Source organism: Geotrypetes seraphini, chromosome 15, assembly GCF_902459505.1.
Source record: "Geotrypetes seraphini chromosome 15, aGeoSer1.1, whole genome shotgun sequence".
Classification (NCBI taxonomy): Eukaryota; Metazoa; Chordata; class Amphibia; order Gymnophiona; family Dermophiidae; genus Geotrypetes; species Geotrypetes seraphini.
The window spans coordinates 46,683,812-46,703,177 of record NC_047098.1 but is presented as its reverse complement, the minus strand read 5'-3'; the positions used below and the strand labels follow the sequence as shown (position 1 = coordinate 46,703,177).

At 40.0% G+C, this 19,366-nt stretch overlaps 1 protein-coding gene across 11 annotated transcripts in view; it reads left to right on the top strand.

Annotated features, from left to right (window-relative positions):
- The window catches only part of BCAS3 (BCAS3 microtubule associated cell migration factor), a 1,368,214-nt gene that overhangs the window by 262,580 nt on the left and 1,086,268 nt on the right, over positions 1-19,366 (top strand). For all 11 annotated transcript variants that reach the window (XM_033921865.1, XM_033921866.1, XM_033921867.1 and 8 more), the window contains 2 exons: positions 7,991-8,067; positions 18,512-18,595. In XM_033921865.1, the coding sequence (XP_033777756.1) occupies positions 7,991-8,067; positions 18,512-18,595 (161 nt within the window). The remainder of the gene's footprint in view (positions 1-7,990; positions 8,068-18,511; positions 18,596-19,366) is intronic.

The window sequence follows — 19,366 nt, the reverse complement described above, 5'->3', positions numbered from 1 at the left end:
AATAGATCTCAAAGTGCTTGAAGATGAATAAGGAATTAGAAATGAATGCAAATAGTCAGGCTGTAGTGAATAAAAAACTCGATGCACAAGAATTAAGGCTTTAAATTGAATTCTATAGTGGACAGTGTAGCGTGGCCGGCCCTCGAGGCTTGCGGTAACCAGCCCACGCTTAAAATATTCTCCCAGCGTGCTTCCCCAAGAGGGAGGAAGTCCCTGTTGGGCATAAATTATCCCATGTGCATAAAACAGAATGGCCTCACAGGTAAGTTATGAAATCAAGAAATCAAATTTATTGTTCAACTGAACAGGTCCAAGCAAAAAAATGCATAAAAAGAAAATGGACTCAAAAGGTAATGGCAAAAATAGCACAAACAAAATAATACTGTGTTTACCAGCCTGGTCTGGTTAACTTTCCCAAAGTTCTTTTACTAATGTCCCAGGTATAGCAGAGTCTCTGGCAGTCCTTGACTCTCTCAAAGTCTTATTTGTAAATTGGCAAACAAATTATGGTACACTGCAATGTGCAGCGCTGCCCTTTCAAAAGTAGTGGCAGCAGGCTGGCGGATTTGTCAAATCCTTGTTACCAATAGCAAAGTAACCCGCAAACCCTTCACCAAGGTGCAAGGCAAATCCTGCCCCAGCTTTCAGGATCTTCACACCTTATGAAAGCAATTGCTGAAGTTTTAACCCAGCAGCCATCTTGGCAAAAAGAGAAAAAAAAAACTTCTCATCAAAGTAAACACTTTGCCAGCAGAAATGGAAACATTAAAAAAAAATTAACTCAAAAAAACAATTCAAAACTAACTCACATCCATTTCCTCAAATAGTCCCACCTCTGGTAAAGTACTGCAATCCATAGCTTCACATTTTGGATTTACCAGGGTTGTTCCTTCTGGTTCAGAGTCCAGCATTTCAATGTCCTTTGGCTCTGGGGGACTTGAGGCTCCTTCCACCTGAGAACTTCTCCCTGTCTCCCTTCCTCCTGGTCAGCCAGCTCTCTAAATGGTGCAAAGCTGCTGTACCACGCCCAGCCCTACTCAGGGGCTGAACTTCCTGCAGCTGAGGCTGCCTTCTCCCCTGCTTAGCCAGCCTCTTACAAAATGGAGGATTTAAAGGGGCCCTGCCAGTTTTCACCAGGCTGTGTTCTGCAGCAGGTCTGAACACAGCCTGTGCTTCCTGGTCTTGTTCCTGCCTATCAGGGACACAGAGATTAGCCCGGACCAGTTTCAGGGGATGTTTTCTCTGGGGTTTAACTGGCACAAGGCCGGCATTGGGCTCGGGTTTGTGACAACAGGTAACCAATGATATTGCAAATAGAGGGGTGTAACCTTTAGGACTGTGAAAGAGACATTTGAGGCACATTTTCAACCTTGCTTGATTCCTTTCTTCTAGAATCCCAAATAATTTTGTATATTTTTAAAAAATTATTTTGTTTTGCATTGCCTGTAAGTTGTTTTTGGGTTTTTTTTTTCTCAAATCCTGTCTAAGAAGTGTTTTAATTTCTGGTACTGAACCATACTGGTCTTGCTGCTGTAGATGGTTCTATTGACAGCTCTATTGAGCAGGGATTGTCTCTTACATGTTTAATATACAGCTCTGCGTATGGCTAACAGCGCTATAAAAATGATAAAGTAGTACTGTTTTATCTTTTCTTGCAAGTATAGTGCCACCTGTGCTTTGGAGAAAGCTTTTCATCCTTTCTATTTGATATAAATGTGGTTGTCATGCAATTTTAGCTTACAGGAGTGCTTTTAAACCTTTAAGTGTTTTTACCTTGGGAATGTGAAGGACGAGTCAGTACAATTAGGACTTATCATAAAAGATCAGCACTGTTCATAATCCTGGCACACACAAAACATACCACAGCACTTTCTGTTACCTGCTTCCTGTCAGGAAAATTGTGATTTTAAATGCAGTATTCATTTGCACTAGAGCCTGTCTGTTTCTCTTGCTTACTACTAGCTACTTGAAGAATCTGACTTCTCTCACAAATTGGTTTCTTTAATTCCCTTTCCACACTATCCTAGATCAATAATTAGGACTTTTCTTCTGACCTGTTTCCCCTTACTTCTTTTATATTTACTTACTATTTTTTAGAACTTATGGCTTATAGCTCATGTTCCTAGAAAATGTTTCTGAGTTTTGTGACTCTTCAGAAGAGGTCATATAAGGCACAACAAACATTGGGAACATAGAATGTTTTTGACGACGCCAACACCAAAAGACCAACCTCAGCATCTGTACAGGTGCAAGCATTAACATCTCTCTCTATCTCTATGTCGTCGGAGCTAGCTTCTTCAGGAGAAACAGCTAAAAAAGCTAAGAAGCACAAGCGTTCTTCCTCATCCAAACATGCATCGGCATTGTTTCAAACATCTACACCATTAACACATTCCAAGTATCGACGTACTGAGACAAGATTGTTGTCCCTCCAATTGGTGTCTTCTCTGAGGCGTGCCTCGTCATTGAGGTCACCAATGCCGTAGCACCTTAAACAGCCTGCACCTCCTGTACTGATGTCATCCATGGTACCAGTGCCATCCCTTCAGGATCAAATCAGAGAACTAGTACAGAGGGAGTTGGCTGGCATTCTGAAATCACACCAAGTATATGAACCTGCCTTGACGCATCCTGCATTAGCTTATCTAGCAATGCTCTCACCTATTGTCAACAGATAGATCTTGGACTCCATGGTAACGCCGTTCAGTGTCCAAGACAGCTGCATCGTCAAGAGAACATAGTTCAAGCTCCCGATTCAGACACTTGTTAGATCAGCACCATTGGTCATTTAGAACACCCTTGAAGTCACTCTCAACACCATAGTCGAGGCTCTCCTTACGCCACAGCATCGACATTCTTCACGTCATTCATCCTGATGTCCTCCATCTCCAGAGAAAACCAGTGAGGAATATGATTTGGATCTAACTCACAATTCCTCCTCTGATTATCCAGACTTGTCTGCTGAGGAACCTTATGGCCTTGAATCAGACCCATCTCCTCCACTCCCTCGCAGGAGGTTCCTACTTGAAAGTTTATCATTTACAAAATTCATCAGGCAGATGGGACAGGCTCTAACAATTAAAATGGAGTTGGAATCTGAGCCTAGAGCTGAGCTGTTTGATTCTTTGGATTATAAGTGCTCTCCTTACTTTTAAGACCTGACATTCTAATGCACCAGCATTTATTGACAGATTTCTTATTCCATATTATCCCCCTAGAATCTTAAGATCCTCATCACAATTTACCCCTAATGTTCTATCTCTAAAAATAATCGGCACTCGTCGCTCATATATTTTTTCTGTAACAGCACCCTCTATTTGGAACTCACTACCATTACATTTAAGAGTAGAGCAAAATTTGGTTAAATTTAAAAGCAGTTTAAAATGCTTCCTTTTTAAAGATGCATATGATTAATGTATCCCATCCAATCTTGATGTATCCTATACAATCTTAATAGATTCTTATTTTTTTATCAATTTTAAAACTTTTCCCAATCCTTTTCCCTTCATTTCTTCCCTCTGGTTTTTTTTTTTTAAAGAATTGTAAAGCGTTTTATCAAATTTTTAATAAACTATAAAATATAAGGGATGGCCTTACGCTTCCTTTTCACAATCTCAACATCAATCTCCTCAAGCTTCAAGCAATCCACAATGCTCTATGGACATTCCAGGATCTCCTTCTTAATCAAATAGTACTCATTCATACAGACAATCAAGTAGCTGTGTAGTATGTGAACAAACAGGGAGGTATAGGGTCTCAACGACTCTGCCAAGAAGCGATCTAAATTTGGTCTTATGCGATTCCTCGCAACATTTTCCTAAAAGTAGTCTACCTAGTTGGAAACCAGAATATCTTAGAAGACATGTTGATCAGAATCCTACAACCTTACAAGTGGTCGCTTAACTCAATTGTGATAAGACAAATATTTCAGGATTGGGGGACTCCAGAAGTAGGCCTTTTTACTTCCTCCCCAGAATTACTAATTTCCAGTCTATTGTTCCAGAATCAACACACTCATTCATCTGGAGTCTGATGCCTTCCTTCTGGACTGGCAAAACAAATTTCTATATGCTTTCCCACTGATACCTCTTCTTACAAAGACTTTGTTCAAACTATGCCAGGACCTAGCCACCATGATACTCATAGCACCTTGTTGGTCATGTCAACCATGGTTCCTTCCAACTCAACGTACAAGAACCCATTGAACTTCTTCAGATCTTTGCATCACTACTGACACAGAGCAAGGGCTCTCTCCTCTATCCCAATCTACGTTTGTTAGCTCTCACAACATGGTATCTCTCTCCCAGTCAGTAAATGCTCTAACATTCTCTGCACCAGTGTCAGCTATCATTGAAAACTCTAGAAAACCTTCCATTCAGTGCTGTTACTGCTTTAAATGGACTCATTTCACTATTTGGTGTACTCTCAATTCATTAGATCCGCTCATGTGTCCTCTCCCATCAGTCCTCTAGAATATCTCCTGCATTCTAACTCTGGTCTCAAAACTACTTCGGTCAGAGATAATCTCAAAGCATTAGCAGCTTTTCATGTGCTTCTGGATAAGAAACTTGAAACTTGAAAGGACTTTTTGATACTAAACCATCTATCAAGTCTCCTCCAGTTGCTTGGGATCTTAATGTTATCCTTTCTGCTTTGATGAAGCTTCTCTTTGAACCACTGACATCTTCATCTCTCAAACATCTCACGTGGAAAGTAGTATTCATAATCTGCATCACATCAGCACACAGAGTCAGTGAACTTCAAGCACTAGTATCCGATTCACCTTATACAACATTCTACCGTACTCATCCCAAATTCTTCCCAAAGGTAGTCTCAGAATTTCATCTCATCCTGTCTATAGTTCTACCAGTTTTCTTTCCAAGACTACTCTGGTGAAACAGCACTTCATACATTAGACTGTAAACATGCTCTTGTTTATTACTTAAATCGTACCAAACTTCACAGGACTTCTACTCAACCATTGCTGTCATTCAATCCAAACTGGCTGGGAACTCCTGTTTCCAAAAGAACCATCTCAACATGGCTTTTGCTATGCTAGGACTGAGTTGATGCTGGAAGGTCGTGTCACAGCGCATAAAATTAGAACAATAGTAACTTCTGTACCCATCTACGTTCCACTCCTATTGAAGTTATCTGTAAAGCAGCCACCTGGTCCTCAATTCATACATTCTCATCCCACTATTGTCTGGAGAATCATTCCAAATGGGATAGTCAGTTCAGCCAAGCAGTTCTACAAAATTTATTCTCTGTTTAGATGCCAACTTCCCACAAACCCTGATCCTAGGAGCTAGGGAGACCCTCATAGGAGAATATGCTGCCTGCTTATCTTAGAATAAAGCACAGTTACTTATCAGTAATTGGTGTTATCCAAGGAAAGCAGGTAGATATTCTCACAACCCTCCCACTTCCCCTAGGTGGCTTCTTAGCTTTTTTACAGAACTGATGGTTCCACGAGTCGATATCGGGTGGGAAGAAACCAGTGCATGCGTGGTACAGGCAGTCTCGAGATTTTGAAAACTTTTTAAAGTGACAGTACACTTTACCACTGTCCATACCAGGCTCCATGGATGATGTCACCCACATATGAGAAAATCTGCCTGCTATCCCTGGATAACACCACTTACAAGTAAGTAACTGTGCTTTAGCTGCGGATCCCTGATATTCAGTAGTACTGCGCACATCTTTAGTGAACCTCATGCTCCTCCCATGGCCACATTACAAACTATAAGATTCGCGTGCAGATCTTTGCACATAGCAAGATGCACACGCAAATACAGATTATCAATTAGCATCAATAATTGCTACCCAAACTTATTGGTGCTACTAGGCTTTTTAGACAATTTAGTTGCACGCATATTTCAGAATAGCATGCAATATTTTGTGCGTGTAAATTTGCATGCCATTTATAGAATCTGGGGGAGGTGCCCTATATAGTAAACATTTCCTCATAGACACAAAACAGGAGAAAAATATTCATACACAGGCCCCTTAGTCTGTTTTGATATGAACTAAATGGACCTTCTTGATTTAGCCACTTCTTAATGCTATTTTCCTACCTATGCTGAATTAGATTCTTCCTACGAGTATGTTTTACTTCGGAACACTTCAGCAAAATTTTCAATTTACATATCATACAAAGCAATAAAGTATGTGGTTGCTTTATGCTCTCTGTGACAGCTGAAATGGTAGAAGAGGTTAGTGGCATTCAGACATTAAACAAATACACTGTGATCCCATAAATAAAAAAATGCTCCACATTTGTTCAGTATTAGAGAATGACACTGGAAAAAAATTTGCCTCCGCAACCACTGTCCCCGCTCCATCCCGGTCCCCGCAACCACTGTCCCCACCCCGTCCCCGTGACCATTGTCCCCACCCCATCCCCGTGACCATAGTCTCCACCCTGTCCCCGTGACCACTGTCACCACTGTCCCTGCAACATCCATACAATCCTAAATGCCCAAGCTTAAAAGTACTATATGAGCTGCCTCTATGGCTTTCCCAGCCCCAGCCAATCCATGAAGCAGCGTCCTGATACCAGGTACCAAATTCAGATCCTCTGCACAGCACTTGCCACCAAATCACTAAGTCAGCCTACCAAAATATGCATGTGTGTGCATCGTACCTTTAAAACTCTCCTCGTCCACCATGACTGTGTGGTCCTCTGAAGTTTCTGTCAAGCTGAAGAATTTGCATCTGCTTCGATGGCGCAGAAAGAGGGGCTTGAGCGGGTGGGTGTACAGCCAGAGGCCGTTTTACTCGACGCTCATCACCTGGTGATCCAGGAACTATAGCGCCATGGCCAGCCCTGGGCCAGCACCACAGTCCGCTGAACTGTGCTCACTGCCCTGCTTCTGCTCCAGAGCGGCCAAACTAGTCGCCCATCAAGCCCAGCACAGAAGCCAAACCCCCAAACCTCTCGGCTCTCTCTATCCTTGCTGGAGCCTCGAAGTCACGTGCGGCTGCCAGAAAGTCTTCCTCTGATGCAACCGAAAACAGGAAGTTGCGTCAGAGGAGGACTTTACGGCAGCTGCACGCGAATTCTAGGCTCTGGCGTCTTGTTAAGATTTAAATTAAAGTAAGCCAAGGGAAGGAGGGAGGGAGGGAGATGCCTGGACCGCGATTTGGAGGAAGGAGGCTGCTAGACCACGCGATCCTCAGTTAACTGCGGGGACAAGGCCATTCACTGCTCCACGGGGTGGTGAATGGCCTTCTCCCCGTCCCTGCGGTGACCAATTTTTTTCAATCCCCGTTTTGACGGGTTACCCGCGGCTACCTGCAGGTAACACTCATCGTGCCATTCTCTATTCTGTATGTAAGGTGGTACTTGATTTTTATGAGCATACACATTACTGTACAAACTAATGGTATTGTTCCTGTCTTGAGGGCCAATAGAATCTTTAATTCATAGTTGTTATTATCCCATTTTAATCGGGAAACTTGGAGTTCCATGAAGAGAAAATGGCCATAGTTCAAGAGAGATTAATTTAATGGTTGAATCAGAAAAAGTCATCTAGTACCCTGATTTCTAGTTCTGAGGTGTAGACCATTACTATTTCTGTTGTGAGACAACCAAGGATCTTGAGGGGAGAAATCAAGTGTTACTTATAAATTGGTAGAACTGTGAACACAAATGTTTAAAGTCTAAGAAAGACTTAAAATAATGTTAATATCTTTCTATGTTTTGAATAATAGGGCTCTTCAAGATTTAAGGCATATTCTCAGAGAGAAAAAAAGATTTAAAAATCCCTCAAAATGAAACTGTGGAGAAAAATTGCTTTTACTCTTAATTAACAGTTAATAGAATGCACAGTTTTATCTAGAAATAGAAAAATGTAAGCATTTGTTGATTAATGGTGAAATTTGAAAGCTCTTTGTTTAGACTTTTGTTTTTTGGCACTCAGCAAAATTCTTTGCAAAAAGTCATTAAAAGATTTCTTAATGTTGCTTTCTGACATATTTTTTTCAGGCTGCTTCCCTTGTCCAGGGCCAAATATGAATCCCGTTGCTTTGGGGAGCCGGTGGCTTGCTTATGCAGAAAACAAGGTGATAAATGACCTCTAGATAGTATCAGGGTTGTAGTAGAGCTAAATAATTTCAGTTATAGTAAAAGACTGAGTTTCAACTATATGGTCCCTGATGTAAGCCAAGCCATGTTTGTAAGATTTTCTGTATGGTACATTGTAAACACAAGTCTGACCAGATGGACCCAATTGCAACTTCTGCTCTGGATAGCTGATTTGCAGATTGAAGTTCCTGCCCTTAAGGCTAACAGAATCCTTACTATATATATAGTCAGGATAAAGCCTATGAAGCTGTTCAACTCCTTGCAACAAGGACTCATGCCTCCATTTAATAAAATACGCCGTGAGGCCTTGTTGCAAGGAGTTGAACAGCATCGCGGGCTTTATCCTGACTATCTCAAGAAGGCATGGAATGCTTGAGTGTTTGAAATGCCATTGGTAGATGACCACCAAAATGTACGAGTTTACCTGTTGGTGAAATATGTTAAATTTGTTATTTTTCACAATAATTTGCATAAAAAGTCTTTTTATCAATGTGTCATTGCTGAGTGTGAAAACATAGAAGTTATAGCTATAATACAAATAAATTTGCTCCATTAAGCAAAAAAATAATAGCAAATTAAAAAAAAAACAGAGCTTTATGTAATCAGTGACTATGAGCGACCCCAAGATGGGCTTTACAAATTTTTTAAAAATTATTTTCTGATCAAGCACATTCAAATTCATGGGAAAAATTTCAATCTGCAGTTTTTCCAACTTTAGATTTTTATGGACAACCGTAGTATGCAGGCACTGATACTGAATATTGCCAGAGCCAGCATATCTTCCAGCTCTGCCTACAGACTGCCCCAGCGCTAACTGCAGAGTTCTGTAGTGGTCATCAGAGTTTTTGTGACACTGTATGGTTACTCACCACTAAAAATCCGAGGACAGCCTGTTTAGTGGACAAGAAAGACTATTACCTACTTAAACTATGCTGAATATTGATTGCAACGTTAATATATATGTATAATGGGTTTTGATAAATAGATCCCTCAGACAGGAAAGTTCTCTTGTTGGCCCTGGCCAGCTGAATATGTTTTCTTGTTAGATTTCTCAAGATAAATCATTTCTGTGACAGTGGTCCAGGCATTACCTTCCATAAATTCCCTTTGTTACATCAACGTTCATACGCAGAGACCAGGCTTGCTCAAACCTGTTCTCAAGATCCTAGAGCCAGTTGGGTTTTCAGGATATCCACAATGATTTTATAGATTCTTACACAGCAATAGCTAAGAAGAAGTAAAATGTAAATTAAATCAGTAATTTAAAGTGGCTAGGGTTGGGCAGACTGGATGGACCATTCGGGTCTTTATCTGCTGTCATCTACTATGTTACTATGATATAATGGCCTTATTTTACTAAGCTGCGGTAGAGGTTTCTACCGCAGCCCAGAACGTGAAATACTCTGATTCTGCTGTTACACTCATGGGAATTCTGTGAGCGTCAGAGCTTTTAGCACTCTGGGCCATGGTGGAAACCTCTACCACGGCTTAGTAAAAAGAGAGGGAATATGCATATTCATTATGGATACCCTAAAAACCTGAATCTTATTTAAAATATTTATAAACCACCCATTGGTTAGTTCTGATTAATAATAATAATTACAGTATTTATTTTCTTATATATCGCCCCCACCAACAGTTCTAGGCGGCTCACAAACAAGAATAAAAACTGAACAATTCAGCGAAAAAATACAATTTCACAAAAGAAATAATCATACAGCAATCAAATACAGCAAAGACTAAAGTACAGTTTAAAATATCCTAAGAACTAATGAGAGAGAAGCATTATGTTAAAAGTGCATCCTGCAGCAATTCTACAGTAATCTAATTCAACTTCAGTTAAAATACAATTTAAGATAGATTTTAAAATTAGAAAATGAAGAAAAATGATAAAAGAACTCGTTGTACTTAAAATTAACATTCTGGTTTATCAAATAAGCTTTCCTAAATGTAAAATAAGAATAAGTCTGAGTGATCAGTGGGTGTAACCAGGAATTCATCTTCCCGGCCTGATACTCCAATGTCCTGTCTAGAAAAGTTTTATAACGGCAGGACCTTGGGGCAGGGAAGACGAAAATACCTGAATTTCTGGTACATTTTGTTGAACAAGACAATTTCAAATAAGGAATCAGATAGGATGGCAATAATCTGAAAAGTGCCTTATAACATATACACCCAAACTTAAAGAACATTCAAATGGTAACCAGTGCAATTTAGCATGGTACATAATCAATCATAAATAATAATTCAAACATTCAATGTAAAACACCACCAGGCAAATGGAAGGCACAGGTAACCTTTGAAGGCCTGGACAAACCTAAAGTCTTGTTTGCAAAATAGACAGATGTTGGTAAGTTCTCCACTATTAGCAGTCATTGCATTCCAGGCAAGTGGAGCTGCCATGCAAAAAGCACAAGAATACAAAATGGTTTTTCTTGTAGTATCTTCAGTAAGGGAGTTCAAAAGTATTAAACTGTAACAAATGAAGAGAACTGACAACCTGATGGCACTGCAGCATAGATTTAAAGCGTGAGGTACACGTCCCATATACTACTACTTTTAATTATTTCGATAGCGTTACCATATAACCGAATTGTTCCGATAGCCCACTGGCCATGTAATTCCCTTGGCAATGGGGTAATAAAATGCTAATTTCTTGTTGTACATGCCCATGTTCAGGTCTCTGTATTCTGGGTAAGCCCTCCAAGATTGTGTTACAGAAATCAAAAAGTGGCATTATAGCCTGAATTATGGAGTAGAGAATGACATGGGGACAAAATTTTCCCCATGCCCATGGGAATTCATTTTCCCGTCCCATCCCAGAGAGCTCTTTTATTGCCCTTCACATTCCTGCAAGCTCTGTCCTCATCTGCACAAGCTTTAAACACTTTAAAATTATAAGTGTTTGAGCCTTGTGCAGTTAAGGCAGGGCTTACAGGAATGGGACAGGGACAGTGACAAAACTCACGGGGCCGGGTGGGGACATTGAGTTTCTACAGAGACTGGGAAAAATTTGTCCTCGTGTCATTCTCTAATATGGAACACACATTATTAGAATGTAATGAAGACTTCAAGAAACACTGTAAGATGATTTGCACCAGCTGCCTGCTCTATGGTCTCATTGACAGATTGTTATCCAGGAATATCCCTAACCTGGCACTTTAGTTTTAAAAGAGACAACAGAGTCATCCAGCTGCAGACAGGTGGCTCTTAAGCTCAGATCATCCCTTCTGCAGAACATTGCCTCTGTCTTTAATTGTGAGCCCATTTTAGGCTAGCTGTAGCTAGACTCCCCTCAAGATTTCTGCAGTGAAGGGTCAGTCTAGCTAGTAAAGGGTTACGAGAACAGATATTAGAATCTTTAGGATAAAGGTTGCTTTCAAAAAGAGGGCTGCTTTATCCAGGTTACCTATTAGATTTGTATGAACTTTACTAGCTTTTGTTTTTCATGGAGTTGGGTTTTTTTTTTTTTGGGGGGGGTTTTCACTATTGAACCTTGTATAGATTGCTGAACTCACTGCAAATGTTATAGGTAGGCAGACAAGTAGAATAGAGATTCTATTCCCAGATGTATTTTTTTTAACACTGAATACTCTAAGCACCAATAATGCTTTTTCCTTTATGGCAGCCAGCCACATTGCTGATTGCCAAGATAGCTCTGCAAAGAAAGCAAGATGCTGTGTTCTGCCAAATTGTGAATCTCTTCACTTATGAATTGGGCTAACAGGAGCAGTCCAGCATCATTTTTTGGTTAACTGTATGATGATTGGATTGTGTGGGGCAGACTGAAGGGGTTCTCAGTGCAAGAAACAGCAGATATGATTTAGAGAAGTACTGAATTATCTCAAGCTTTCTGGGGAGGATAAAAATCTGGTACTTGACCTGTGACTGAAATGCAGAGGAGTCTTTCAGAGTGCTTTAATGATAGCAAAGTGCAACATAATGGCTTTAGTTAAATTTGTCTCCACATTTCTAAAAACAATGCCCAAGGTCATTTACAGTCACAGACTTAAATGTGGTGTTCCCAGTTAGTCATATTTGGCATTTTAACTGAATAATAATATCCATTTTCACAGATTACAGAGAGAGGTAAACACTCTTAAGCAGGAAAGGAAATTAATCTTCATACCAGAGCAGTTATAAAAGAAGGAGCCATTTTTAATATTACTTTAAAGAATTCTGCCCTCAAGGATCAATTGCAATCCAGACAGATCAATACCATTCCTTTCTTTGTGTGTGTTTGGCTGTCTCTCTTACTGTTTCAACTTTTAACCATTCGGACATAAAAATCCCAGAAAATTTTTTAAATCACTCCGTGGCCAATGAAAGAGCAGCATTGAAAATACTTGTTGATCAGCCACCAGAGATTTTTTTTAAAAAATATACAAAGCTGGCAAGTAACTCAGTTCAAGGAGGGCGATTTCAGGCCAGTCCTAGATATCCGGTACTCTATCCTGATGCTTTTGGTACCTTCAGCATTAATATCAAACAATAGATACAGGAATTATAAATACCACAATGCAATAAGATGTATGTTGAAAAACAGGATCGGCTGAAAGTCTCTTTTCTTAAATAATATTTGGGAAATCTGCATATAAAAGAAATGATATGGTATAATAGTTCAGGATTAGTTGGGTATGATAGTTCAGGTTTTCAGAATATTGAAAGGAATGCATAGGCTACTGGAGCAATTGTAGAATAAGGCAGATCATGATTACATACTTGGAGTATTGTGTTTAGTTTTAGAGGCCATATTTGGTGAAGGATATAAAAAGACTTGAAACAGTCCAGAGGAAGGCGACAAAAATGGTAAGGGGTTTGAACCAAAAGAAGTATGAGAAGAGACTGGAAGACCTAAATATGTATAATCTGGAGGAGAGGAGGGACGGGGAGATATGATACAGATGTTTAAATACTTGAAAGGTATTAATACAGAACCAAATATTTTCTAGAGAAGAGAAAATGGTAAAACTAGAGAGCATAATTTGAGGTTTCAGGGAAGAAGACTCAGTAGCAATGCTAGGAAATTCTTTTTCATGGAGAAGGTGATAGATGCCTAGAATGCACTCCTGAGGGAAGTGGTGGAGAGGAAAACGGTGATGGAATTCAAAAACGCTTGGGATAAACAGAGAATCTCTAATTAGAAAACGAAGGATGTAAATTAAAGAACTAAGGCCGGCACTGGACAGACTTTCACGGACTGTGTCCGATATGTGGTGATTTGGTGTAGGATGGGCTGGAGAGGGTATCAATGGGAACTCCATTAACTTGGAACATAAGGATATTACTGGACAGACTTTATGGTAGATGTCCTGCAAATAGGATGGTTGGATAGGCTGGAGTGAGCTTGGACGGCAACTTCAGCATTTGGAACCTAGGACAACACCAGGCGGATTTGACATTCTATGACTCAGAAATATCAAAGAAGAGACAAGTTGATTTAATCATGTATTTTTAATGGGTATAACTAATGGGCAGACTGGATGGACCATTCAGATCTTTATCTGCCGATGGGTAGCCTCTATAGACCACACTGAAAAAGTCTTATCCAGGGATTGAGTAAGAGCACTTTCTGATGATCTGAAGCCTCTGTCAGGATCCTAAGGAATCAAGAATGATATTTACCACATCTATCATTGGGGAAAAAGCTTATTAAACTTGGCAGCAAGCTGTCTGAGTCCATCTCATCAGACCCTTGTACACTCAGGGTGAATAAAAAGAACAAGTCAATATTTCTTACATAGGCACAGCATCCTAAAATCCATCACACCAACCTTCTCTGCATGTAACTTTACAGCTTGTTAGAACTAAAAACAATTTTCACAGTAGACAGTTCTTTATGCAAATTAGTTCCCCTATTCTCTGTATGTAGCTAGGGAAAGGTAGAACAGTTCATCTGAGCAAACATCTCTCTCGCTGTCTCTTGGTTTCAACAACCAAATAAGGATCCAAAAATGGCGCTGTCTGGATTGTTATTTTGCTTCCTGAATAGGAATAAACACGCCTTAGCATTTAAACCCATTGGTTCCTATCCTTCAGTGCTGACTGTTTTCAATCTAGTCTTTTAGGTTTCAGAACAGAATAGAGAGGGAAATTCTATAAAAGATGCCTAAAGATAGGTGCCAAATAGGCACAGAAATAAATAGATGCCTAAGTTAGGCACCTATCTTAATTAGTATATTGGCTTATAAGCTCATAATTGGAAAAAAAAAAATGAATTGGGTGACAGGTGCCTATCTTAGGCATGATTCTACATAAGATAGACACCTATCTTATGGCGCCTAACTCCAAAGTAGGCGTGTTTAGGGATGAAGAAGGACTTATTAGGCACTATTCTCTAAAGTACTTAGACACCTATAATGTAGGCTTTTAAAACCCTAGCCTACATTTTAGGCACCTAAGTTTCAGTTAGGCAGGTTTCTCTGATGGACACCTAATTGTGATTGACATGAAATAGGTACCTAACTTTAGGCGCTTATTTTTTTTAGACACCAGATTAAAAATCTGTCCCAAAATGGCCAACCTGTGCCTCTTGCTGGCTTCCCCCATCAATGCAACTTTTGACTTTGAAAAAAATAGCTCTATCTTGTTCCTTTTCACTTTACATTAGAGCCAAAGGTGTACCTGGGTTCTAGGGAAACATGCTTCTTCACAGAGCTTCTCTGCCATAATCTTTCCAGGTCCTAGCTTGGCCTTTCCCTTTGACTTTGGTCAGTTCCTCTGAGGCTATGGGGCTCCTTTCTCTTCACTTGTCCCAAGGAGATTGACATGCTGCACTAGGAGATTAACACTTCCCTCTCCCCACTCCTCTGGGCCACTCAACCGGCTAATTCCTGAGTCATATGGCTAGGCTAAAGGAGAACCTAACTCCACTCAGTCTTGCTTCATTGCTTGTCCTAGATATCAAAGTAGTACATTTTCCCCTCCCCCAACCTTTAAAGGTATATGTATTGCTCCTTTTTCATGAATACCAGCTGAGTCAGAATTTTTCTTCCCTTGAGCTCCATGGCTGTCCTGGGGCAGGTTCTGTTTGCTATCACAGGAGCTATGTGCAGATTCAGAACTCGAGTGCAGAACTGAGGTTGTTTGGAAGAGCTACACACAGTTATAAGACCAGAGGAGCGGGGTAATGGAGGTTGCAAGCAAGCAAAAGCAACCGAACACGAAGCAGACCAAATGATGTGGAAAAATGCTGTTTATTAAATTTGAGCACCTGACATGACCTTGTTTTGCCCTAAGGCTGCATCAGGGGTCAAGGCAGTGATACAAACATGTTATTGTTATACAATTTTTAGTCACTATTCACATCATTTATTCTTTTTTGTTATTGTTTGCATATTGTATATGTGGTTTTATATGTATGATTATAAACTGCATTTTTCCACATTGTTTGGTCTGCTTTGTGTTCTGCTGCTTGAGATTGGTTTATATGCACTGCCTCCATTGTTGGCAAATCTATCTAATGCTTAGTCATTGTGGATATCCTCAAAACCAGACTTGTTGAGTGTACCTTGAGGACTGGGTTGAGAACCCCTTCTATAAGCAGTTCTGTTGGGAGTGTCCATCACCATTAATTCTGTTAGACTGTGTAGTTTGCTCAGCGGTTTTCTGAGAAACACATTCTTAATTTGCAAAAAGTTGCTGAACACTGTTAGTGGAATGGATTGTAATCTGAGCCTCTCAAACATGCTCATATACAGTGCTCCTATTCCATGCATAATTTACTGCACTAAGAAACCTCAGCTGAAATAGCTTATTATTCCAACCAATGATACTTTAAAGGCCAGAATATATTTTATTGGACCAATGTAAATGTTATTCAGAAATAAATTATCATGTGTATTTGTTTCCAGAGCATCACAGTTCCTGCAAAATGAGGCTATGAAAGTAAATAGGTTTAATTTATTTACTCAGTACTGTGTACAGCATACATAATTCATTTCTAATGAGAAGGCAATAGAAATATTTGGTTTGTTTGGCTCCTTGAGGATATCAATAATTCAAGAAAAGTGATTCAGGGACTCAGAGGCATTTTACACTTGAAAAAACATCATATGTAAATTAGCATATACAGTAGTTTTAAGGAGCACTTTTAGAGAAGATGGTATTTATACTTCTATATCCCCCCTCCCTTTTACAAAACCGTAGCGTGGTTTTTAGCGCTGGCCATGACGGTTACAGCTCCGATGCTCATAGAATTCCTATAAGCGTCAGAGCTGTTACTGCTGTGGCCGGCGCTAAACACCACACTCAGTTTTGTAAAAGGTGGGTTATTTGGTGCACACAGATTTGAAGGGGTGGGTTCCAGGTATGGTATATATGGGCCTTAAAATTATATGTATATTTCCTATTTTGCAGTGGCCATACATGTATACATCAAAAATGTTCCTTATTGATATTTACACCTACTCTTGAGGCATACTTAACTGTGAGTTAACTGCTCGTGTGGACCTGGGATTTGGAGGAAGGATTAAAGTGTGTATGTTGGGGGGGGGGAGTATTTTTTTTTTACCTCATTGGTATTCAAAACCACCTAAAACAGCAAAAACTGAGTTTGGTGTTCAACTCTTTAATTGTGTGTGCAATTTTGTAAAATCCATTATTTGCACTTGTGCATAGCACTGTATAATCCACCATTCACATGGAATAAAGCTGCTACTTTTTATGTATGCATTTCTTTGTATAATTGTTCTTCACACTATACATGTCACCAAGTACATAGAGGGGCATAATCGAAAGGGACGTCTAAGTCCGTTTTCGTCTAACTCGCAAGTCGTCCAAAGTAAAAAACAGCCTAGGACATATATTTGAAAAATACAGCTAAAATTTTTTTTGTTTCAAAAATCGACTGCCGATCTGATCGTCCAAGTTACTAAATCATCCATCTTTATACCACATTTTCATCTATCTTTTCTTCCAAGACAAAAACGCCTAGAACAAGCCCTGTTGGACGTGGGAGTGGTCTGCAAAGTGATTGACTGAACACCCAGACATACCACCTAAATAGAGGGGTACCTTACGGGGCACTTCTGTGAACTTCACAAAAAGGGTGCCATGTCTTCTCCTCACTACAGCTCCCTTATAGGTCACGGTGAGCCCACCAAACCACATCCAGAATCCCTTAGACCCACTTATCTACCACCCTAATAGCCCTTATGGCTGCAGGAGCCACTTATATGCCAGTAAAAAAGGGTTTTGGGGGTGTATAGGGGAGTGTACATGTTAAAGTATCAATCCAGTGATTACAGGGGCTTATGGGCATGGGTCCCCTCTCTATAGGTCCCTAACTTCCCCCCTCCCCCAAGACGACTTAAGCCGCCTCTGTGCTAGACGACTAGGCTTTCCTACACCAGGAGACCAGTTGATGGTCTGGAGGCTGAATTTTAAAGGTGTGATTAATATTTTTATGGGGGCTGGGGGGGTCGGTGATCATTGGGTAGTGTGTGGGGGGTCTGTTTTATGTGTTTGCAGTGCTTATCTGGTGACTTTAGGTGGGTTTTTGTGACTTAGACCATGTTTTACATGGTCTAAGTCACAACGTCCAAGTTCCGTCGATATGGGCTGTATAACTTTCGGTTATACATGCTGTACGACTAAGTCTAAGCCAGCCCACGTCCCGCCCAACTCCCTCCCTCAACGCCCCATTTAGCTTTGGTTGTTCAGCTGCACTATGTAGGTTTAGGTCGTTTAGAAATACGTCCAAAACCCAGTTTTATTATCGGCACTTGGACGTATTTGGGAAATGTTCGTCCAAGTGCTTACTTAGGCTGGTTTTTGGACGTTTTTCTCTTTCGATTATGAGTCCCATACTGTATATTTTTCCCATGACCTGTACATAATTTACAAAATGTTCCATAGTCAACAAGCCTTTTGTAAAATATACTGCCAAGTGTGAATATCCCAACATGAGTATTCCTCTGCTTACTTAGACAACCTATATAAAATGGGCTTTGTATGTGTTACTGAGATAAAGATGTACAAAGTGTATATTGGGTAACAGATTTGGCGTGTCTCTTCTCTCTGTCTCACAGTTGAAGAAGGCTAACATGGAAGTTTATAGAATACCAAATATTTAAAGTTACATACACAAATCTAAGACCTTTGATTATATTTATTTAAATTTATTTGTGGTAATGCTGCCAGACCAAAAATCCCACTATTTCAAAGTTTATGAATTCTTAATGACTACTCTTCTTGTAATTGAAAATCCAGAGTTCAGCATGCGACAGTCTGGGTGGCACCCAGAAGATTTGTAAAAGGAGGGGGAGGGCTTAAGTGCTATTTGTACTTGTATATAGCCCCTTCTCTACCCCCCCCTCAAACCATACACTTCACTATCCATACGAAAGACATGTAATATTGATGGGTCACAGAGCTTACTGCTTCATAAATGTGACATGTTGAATGACTTTGTTTTCTCAGCTGATCCGATGCTATCAATCCCGCGGTGGAGCCTGTGGAGACAACATTCAGTCCTACACTGCCACAGTCATTAGCGCAGCCAAAGTGAGTACAGCAGCAAGTGCTGGGAGAGGTTATCACATGGAGCCCTTATCAGGTTCCCTCTAGCCCAAACAGCCTGAAATGTTATTTAATCTCATTGACAGTACAGAGAAAATAATCCTGGAATTATGATTTTTAATGGGAACAAGGTCAATAAAAGCTTTAAGTAATCATATTAAGCCTCAGTGAACACTTACAGTGGTATTACAGACATGACACTGGTTCCATGCTGCGGCATTCTGCAATTGTATAGACAATGTTGCATATGCCTATTATATTTTTAAAATATTAAAGTTGGAAGAGCTTGTGGAAAGATGTTGATTAGAAATCCAAATGTGTCATTGAACTAGGCAATATTTGAAAAATCCATATAAAAAGTAGTAGTGTGCACTGAATTGTAAATTTAAAATGTGAATTTCTTAGTTTGGATGTTTGTTTTGTAGCTCCCCTCTAAGGACTGGATTCGGCCTTAAAAGTGGCTGCCACTTGTGTGTCAATCACGCAACGGTGTCGGGTACAGAATCACACCTCCAGTGAAGGTAGGCGCCAGAAATATAGGCCGGGGTTTTCCTGACTTACATTTCTGGTGTCTTTAAATATGGAGATAGTAGGTTATAGCAATCAAAAATGCCAAAAACTCCAATGGAGCTTACCTACTAAAGAAAGCCCTGAAAGAGCTTATCTATTAGTATCACTTTTTTCAACTCTTGCTGTAGATATATAACATACATGTTGTCACCTCCATATAGCAAACCAGAGGGAAGGAAAAGCCTC